The 8413-nt window shown below is 41.4% G+C and overlaps 1 protein-coding gene across 1 annotated transcript in view; it reads left to right on the forward strand.

The window, feature by feature from the left end:
* LOC124279605 (prostaglandin reductase 1-like) overlaps positions 1 to 7479 on the forward strand; it is a 17021-nt gene extending 9542 nt beyond the window's left edge. The window contains 7 exon segments of the mRNA XM_046715449.1: positions 2073 to 2123; positions 2327 to 2512; positions 3890 to 3967; positions 3969 to 4005; positions 5182 to 5334; positions 6510 to 6615; positions 7359 to 7479. Coding sequence (XP_046571405.1) covers positions 2073 to 2123; positions 2327 to 2512; positions 3890 to 3967; positions 3969 to 4005; positions 5182 to 5334; positions 6510 to 6615; positions 7359 to 7456 — 709 coding nt within the window. The 3' untranslated portion in view covers positions 7457 to 7479.
* The last annotated feature ends 934 nt before the right edge of the window (positions 7480 to 8413 follow it).

Genomic DNA, 8413 nt, shown 5'->3' on the forward strand with positions numbered 1-8413 from the left:
TCGTACAACCAGGATCGGCCCCCTTAGTAAGCCTCGAGGGGGTCTGTATTTCGGTCCAAGATATGCCTATAAATGCCTCAGGGATTACCGTGGATGAAAATCTAAACCTTATAAGACTCAAATACACTGATAAGAAATTAACGAAAAACCAATTAAATTAATATCTTAATAATCTATAATATATAATACACAAACACAGGATGGGACTGTACCCAGTCGTAGAAGAAGTAGCAAAACACTGGAAACCGTAGGTGGATTTCGGTTGAAACAGTTATGTGACATAAAACATGAACTAGAACAAGATTGCGACATACGGGCAGCATTATGTAAGAAATACCAAAGGGCTTTCAATTTCGTGGATGGGGCCGATACCACCCTTATGACAACCAGCATGGGATTAGAAGCGGTGGGTGTCGGGTTGCTGACCACCATCGTGGCTGCACCTATAGTGCTAGGTATTGAAATAACAGCTGGGATATCAGGGTTGGTGGGGTTGGTGTTTAAGTTCGCATCTCGCAAGTTACATCGTAAAGCATAGAAAACACGACGAAATTAGAATTCTAGCTGAAGCAAAGTTAAACACTGTAAGCGACCACATTTCCACGGCACGCACGGACAGTAAAATCTCAAAGGAAGAGTTTCGTTTGGTCCACTCTGAACTCACAAAAGATCACAAAATGAAACAAGTGATTCAGTCCAAGTCTCGTAAAAAGCACTGTCATCAGCGAAGGAGATGCACATTAAATTGTTTCTGCTGAGATCAAAATTATATAGGTTATACATAACCGAGTGACCAGGATGCTGGCTGGGGATTCAAAGTGGTATATACAATAGCAGAAGAGATTAGGGCCTGATAAAAAGCTTTATTTATGAAATAAAAGCTTTACAGAGGCTTTTGGCAAAGTGACCTCGTACCCCAGTGTATATACTACTAATAGAGTCACACATGAAGAGCCTACAGAGTGGATCTCTCAAATAGAGTCACACATGAAGAGCCTATAGAGTGGATCTCTCAAATGGGAGTCACACATGAAGAGCCTACGGAGAGGATCTCTCAAATAGAGTCACACATGAAGAGCCTACAGAGTGGATTTCTCAAATAGTCACACATGAAGAACCTATAAAGTGGATTTCTAAAATACAGTCACACATGAATAGCTTCCAGACTTTAGGAAGAGATGATCCACTGCAGTTAAGCATATATTTGCATATATAGAGTCACACATGAAGAACCTATAGAGTGGATCTCTCAAATAGAGTCACACATGAAGAGCCAACAGAGTGGATCTCTCAAATAGAGTTACACATGAAGAGCCAATAGAGTGGATCTCTCAAATAGAGTCACACATGAAGAGCCTACACAGGGGATCTCTCAAATACAGTCACACATGAAGAGCCTACAGATTGGATTTCTCAAATAGTCACACATGAAGAACCTATAGAGTGGATCTCTAAAATAGAGTCACATATGAATAGCTTCCAGACTTTAGGAAGAGATGATCCACTGCAGTTAAGCATATATTTGTCCAGGTGCCCCAAACCTAATGTTCAAGTTCACGTTATTAACAAGTATACTTATCTTACATCACACATAAATGTCACTTTCTGATTGGCTGAGAGCGCTTCTATTATTTTCAATGTACCCCGCTTACAAGCGAGGTACATTTCAATGTACCCCGCTGTCAATGGCAACTCATTTGGTACTTCGTGGTAGTAATTCTTTACTCAAATTACATTGAATCACGTAGGATGTGCTCATTTGGTACTTCGTGGTAGTAATTCTTCACTCGAATTACATTGAATCACGTAGGATGTACGAGAATTACCGATGTTTTGCGAATGAGATAACTCTAAATCTGTTTTTCTTGTCTGCAAAATCTAGCGATGGCTACAAAAGATTTTTACCCGTGCTTAAAACAATTCGAAATTAACATTAAGGTGTTTGGTAAGATAAATTTCAGGGAACATAAACACACATCGAGGGTACATCAACGCATGTCCCCTCGTGACCAGTGAACAACTTATAATATATACCTCACCCGCATTGTATTTTGTTTTCACTGCTTTTTCAGGTCTCGTTCTTACCCTGTCGGGAGTTGCATCATCGGCGAACAGGTAGCGAGGTAAGCAACTTGGTGATATCTACTGAACAAATTTGTGTTGCGTTGATTTCACAAGACACTCGTTAGCATTAATAAGCGGATAGATTTGGTTAAATGTAGTTATTATAGTATGAATTTTGCCAAACGCTCACTTTTGTCTAGATTTATGAAAAAAGATAACAGGGGTATGCAGATATAGTTCACTATTTAGCATTTGTTCCCAGGGTGTCGGAGAGTAAAAACAAGGACTACCCCGTCGGATGCCTGGTCCAGATGCAATCGGGGTGGCGTTCACGTACACTGGTCGACCCTTCAAAGCCAAAAGACTTGGAAACCATTCGTTTCCTCAAAGTGCCCGATCTTGGAACACTGGAGCCATCTCTTGCACTGGGAATCTTGGGGATGCCAGGGTAGGTGTTCTCATCAACAGTGGATTGGTTGGTTTGTTATTTAACGCCGCACTCAGCATTATTCCAGCTATATGGCAGCTGCCTGTAAATAATCTGGACTAGACAATCCAGTGATCAACAGCAAGAATACAGATCTACGCAACTGGGATACCATGACGTGTCAACCCAGTTAGCGGGCCTGACCACCCGATCCCGTTCGTCGCCTCTTAAGCACGGGTTACTGAAGACCAATTCTAACCCTGATCTTCACCGGTTCGTCAGCTGTGAATAAGGTGTTATATCAGTGATTGTGTGAAGCACTACTTTGCGACTGAGTGAGTGAATCTGCTCAACGACATTGTCATCAATATTCAAGCTATATGACAACTGCCTGATATATAGAAGCTCTCTAAATAGTAGTCGATAAAAGGAGCAACGTCGGTGAGCGCGATGGCGCACAGTCATAACGCCGATCTTGATAACCCGATTTGTATCAGCTTTATTCTTGTTATGATTTCAGTGACCTTGATAGTGAGTGAGTGAGTGAGTATAGTTTTACGCCACTCTCAGCAATATTCCAGCTATATGGCGGGAGTCTGTAAATAATTGAGTCTGGACCAGACAATCCAGTGATCAACATCATAAGCATCGATCTGCGCAATTGGGAACTGATGACATGTGTCAACCAAGTGAGTGAGCCTGACCTGCTGAACCTGCTGAACTTGATACCTCAGTTTTATGTAGCCTGTGGTTGAGTGGGTGAATGTTTTTTTAACATTCAGCAATATTCCAAGTAGGAAGGCATTTCCTATTCTCACGGTACTTACGGAGATCGGCTGAAAAAATAACACAAACAATTCTTATCGTATTCATGCTTGTTGTTTTTAAATGAAGGGCCTTCTTGTCTAACATCTACATCTATCAGCTGCCAGATCCATCAGGTGAATTACCACTCGTGAGCCCGGTGATAAACAATGTCATTCGCCATTGTTGAAACGAAGCTTCTCCGATTCTCGCGGTATTACCAGGAACTAACGTTATTGAGTGTATGTAAGAGCAATCCTGCCGGAAAGTGACACTGCAAGATTTTGATCACTCACAGACTTGGGCCACTTCCTAGTTTCCAGTTGGTGATGTAAACAACGGCTAAGTGTCGCGCATCGGCGATTTCGGCAGAAAACGTGTTTACCGCGAGAATAGGAAACCCGCGAGAATAGGAGACCGACCTATATATCATAGAAAGAGAGTCCGGACAACTAGACAAACTAGTGGTTGATATCAAGACAAACGTCCAATGTCGTCGAGTACGATGACGTGAGTGTTAATGTCAATGAATGTGCCACTTGGATTCTATTTGAACAGCGTGAACATCCCCAGGTTGTGATATTTTGATTTCAGGATGACAGCCTACTTCGGGTTCCTGGAGATCTGTCAGCCAAAGGCTGGAGAGACTGTACTGGTTAACGGTTCCGCGGGCGGTGGGCAGTGCTGTCGGACAGATCGCCAAGATCAAGGTGAGAATATAACATATAACACCAGTGTAATAGACTGAACTGCCATATATCACAGGGTCGCTCTTCGTTGCCGAAGTGGGCCCGTGAAGATCCGGGTTAGAATAGGTCATCAGCAACCCATACTCGTCATATGAGGCGACAAACGGGATCGGGTGGTCAGACTCGCTGACTTTGTTGACACATGTCATCGTATCCCAGTGGTGTAGGTCGATGCTGATGCTTTTGATCACTGGATAGCCTAGTCCAGACTCCATAAGTTACGCTATATTCCTGGAATATTGCTGAGTGCAGCGGTTAACCATACCAGCTAGCGCAAGCTACTTTCTCTGGCGTCGGGTATAAGAACTTTAGCACAAGCCTAACTATCTCTAGGCATTGCTGGACTTTTACGGGTCCCGGGTGGTATCTACCGAGTTACTTCTGGAGTTACGTCTTATGTCAGGAGTAGTGCCTCAGAGCTCTTTGCTGCCTTACTAACCAAGCTGAAGTTCCTGGCTCGAGAGGGTCAAAGTAGTTGCCTACGAGGTGATAACTGGTCACACAACCGACAGTCTTTGCATCTTGACGATTGCCTGAAAATGGTTTTAGTTATCTTCAGTAATAGCGGTTACACAGAATGATGCTTAGCTAATCAGATTGTATATTTGCTCATGGTTTGTGAATCAGCGATGCCTTGTTTGTGTAAATTGAGATCATGAGCCCCAGATCGCCTGTCTTTAGGGACCGCCCCCTTCCCATATTTTTTAATCATATTTTTTTTAATAGATTTAGGTACAAAATTGCTGGCCCACCCAATTCATGTTTACACAATTGCTGCCCCTAACAAAATGGGTGACCCCTATTAAAATCATCATCAACATCCATCACCCGCACCCCTACCCCAACCATAAATTTTAATCGGTCCCTTAGTTACAGGGCTCCCTGTAAAGTTTTGAAATTTCTTTGCATTTAAGTGCATGTTGTCAAATTAGCTCAGAGATACTTTATTTTATTTTCCTTGGAGAAAATACGTTTTTCGGTTACTTGTTCCCAGAACACAAAATGCTTTGCGTGCAGGAAACGCAGGTCGAAAATATGGTGCGTGAAATGTAGATCTACTTGCATGAACGTGGCTTTTGCGTTAACGCGAACACTGAGAACTGTTCGGAAAACCAATCGTTTTAACGTCGTTTGCAGGGGTGCAAGGTGATTGGATTTGCTGGATCAAAGGACAAATGTGATTGGGTGAAGAGTCTTGGATTTGATCACGTGTTCAACTACAAGGAAGTAGACATCGACGAGTCCCTGAAAAAGGCGGCCCCCGACGGAATTGACTGTTACTTTGATAACGTACGTACAGCGTCCACCTATTGTCACATCCAACGCCAACCCATAGTCAACACACTGTATCTACACAACCCACCTATTGTCAACATACTGTACGTACAACATCCACCCATTTTGAACATACTGTACTTACAGCACCCACCTATTGTCAACATACTGTACTTATGTGAACATATTTTGAACATATTATCTGTAAATATTGTGAACAGCACCCACCTATTTCTGTATACTGAACGTATAACAACACCTATACGAACAAGGATAAAATATATTTAACATACTGCATCTACAACACCATCCAGTTGCCAACATACTATAGTACAACATTTTTCTATTGGCAACATACTGCAACTACAGCGCCTGCCCACTGTCAATATAATGCCGCTTCTCGAAAACGTGCAAAGACTAACATTGCAACTCTTGTTTGCTTACTGAAGATACACATTGTATATCACATTTGAACAAAAGATGAACTGTCCTTTGGTAGTATCTGAAAAAGACAAAATGAAGTATGGTGGTGAACGGGCTTGCAACAGGGTTGAACAATGACTGACGAAAGCAGATCAGGGTTCATAACTAATTGAACCATAGAAGGGCTGAAAACTAATTGGGCTGTAGAAGACCAGAGTTGAACACTGATTTGGCAATAGGAGAACAGGGTTGAACAGGGTTCAACACTAAGTGGGTAGCGAGTGAGTGAATAGGGTTTTACGCCACATTTTTTGTAATATTTCATCAATATCACGGCGTGGAACACCAACCCTACCAGCGGATTAGGGCCATGAACATTAGTTGGACAGGAGAAAAGGGTTGAAACACTAACTGGGACGTAGGAGAACAGGGTTAAACACTAATTGGGACGTAGGAGAACAGGGTTGAACACTAACTGAGCAGTAGAACAGGGTTGAACACTCATTGGGCAGAGTGTGTCCATATTTGAACAGTATTTCGGCAGTAGGGGAACAGTTATTAATTGTGCAGAAGATCACGCGTCATCAACATATTATGCAGGATAAGACCCGGGTGGTTAACAGTTGGGTAGAAAACAAGGACACTGTTAAATAAGGAGGCAAAAAACGCAGTTGGAGTTAATGAGGTTTATGATATTGGATAGTCTTCCAATAGTGTAGACACCTGGTCAATAACTGAAAGCTAACAACAAGCATATGATTTTACAGGTGGGAGGAGATTTCACGTCTACAGCACTTCAGCATATGAATATGTTTGGTAGGGTTTCTCTTTGTGGTGGTATCTCAGTCTACAATGCCACAAAGCCACCCATCGGTAAGTATTTATCGAGCAATACCCTACCCATACCCTCTTGGAATTTGTTGGATATTTGTTGAGATGTCTGTTTATGCATGTACACCAAACTCCTGCTTTGTTTCCAAACGGTTTTATGTCTATATTTAAACCCATGTAAGCCTTGTAGTCGTGTATGGTCCGAAATGTCGTGGTTAGTTTTGCACGTGGACCTGGTTCTAGGCCTTCAAACATTATCTAGACTTTGAGGACCATATCCAAATTAAAACAAAGTCATTTAAAATACGTGGCAAAATACCTGATATGTGAATCCACAGATGCTGGAGAGTCATTTTCTATTTGTCTATGACAGGAACCATGAGAGTTTGTTGTAACTTGACCATGTTCATGTAAAATTGCATCATCAGATAGAATGTCCACATCCTAGTGTCTCTTCTCTGAAAAGACAATATTTGAGTACGACCCGTACTATGATAATCAATTACGACATAAACATGACTATTCAATCATACTACTGGAGGAGAAACTTTAAGTGAAAACTCTTGGAAGGCTCTTATTCAATAATTGGACTTTTTGCAGGCTTTTATGTCTCTGTTAATACATATTTTGTACATTAGGTGCAGTCTCATTAATGTTCGTGTTATTTGTCAGCAACATAGTAAAAGGGTGAGCAGTGATGTAATGTGGAAGATGAAATCTGCATTTCCAACAGGCTTCCTATTTTCTTCTGTACATTCATGTGAATTTATTCTGTCTTCTCTCAGGTCCATATCCCTTCATGACGATCGTGTTCAAACAACTGAAAGTTGAAGGTTTCATCGTGTTTCGGTGGTGGGACAGGTTCTTCGGAAGGCAAGGCTGAAATGAAGAAATGGATAGATGAGGTAAGTATCTGAGTGCTAAAGTACGCCGCTTTTAGCAATATTCAAATATCATGGGCTTCACACATTTACTGGGGAATCGAACCCGGGTCTTCAGCGTGACGAGCGACGTTACCACTAGGCTACCCACCACCTGAGTGCTACTATTCAAATATCATTTACTTATAACAGCGACTGGCGCTTACAGTGCTTACAGTGGCGGAGGTCTTAAGTGAGTGAGTTAAAATTTAACGTCACATCGGCAATATCTCAGCCATATCGTGACGAGAACAATTTAATTTATATCAATATAAGAAACAAAAATTCAGAACATAACAAGAAAAATTGTGTCCAGGGACACGGATGCCACCGCTGCGTAGGAAGTGTTCCCTACACTGAGCGTGCTCTGGTGATTAATTTCTACTAAATAAATATCATGGTTGATCATAAAATAAATATATCCAAAGTGTCCAAGGTAAATACTTATTTGTAAATGTATGTCACAATGAACTTACCACAGTACAATTAAACCTATATCATGAAGGTTCATGGTACAAGGGTAAATAAACTAGCAATAGCAATATCACTGTGGAGGCAAGAGAAAGCAATAGATTGCTGTAGAAGCAAAAGTGGTACATTTTGGCATGTTCTGGAACATATTCAATATGGCAGGTTAAAAGTTAACTGTTCAATGACAAGATATTATTGCATACCTCACACTGTTTATCTGTTTAAGTCCATAATTATTTCCGAGGAGTTGAGATGGGCTTGTTTGTTAAAAACTGAGCAACTGAGAGATTTTTAGTCATAAAACAAAGATTGATCAACATATCTTCAAAATTCTTGACAAGTGATTCCATATAATGTTCGCTTTCCTCAGAGTTGAGATGATGTAACTCCTGAGGCTTGCATCCAATGACTTTGACCAGGTGTAAAATGTTCCATCTCTTCAGCTGCTA

Source organism: Haliotis rubra, unplaced genomic scaffold, assembly GCF_003918875.1.
Source record: "Haliotis rubra isolate DU_JTF1 unplaced genomic scaffold, ASM391887v1 Scf253, whole genome shotgun sequence".
NCBI classification, from domain to species: Eukaryota; Metazoa; Mollusca; class Gastropoda; order Lepetellida; family Haliotidae; genus Haliotis; species Haliotis rubra.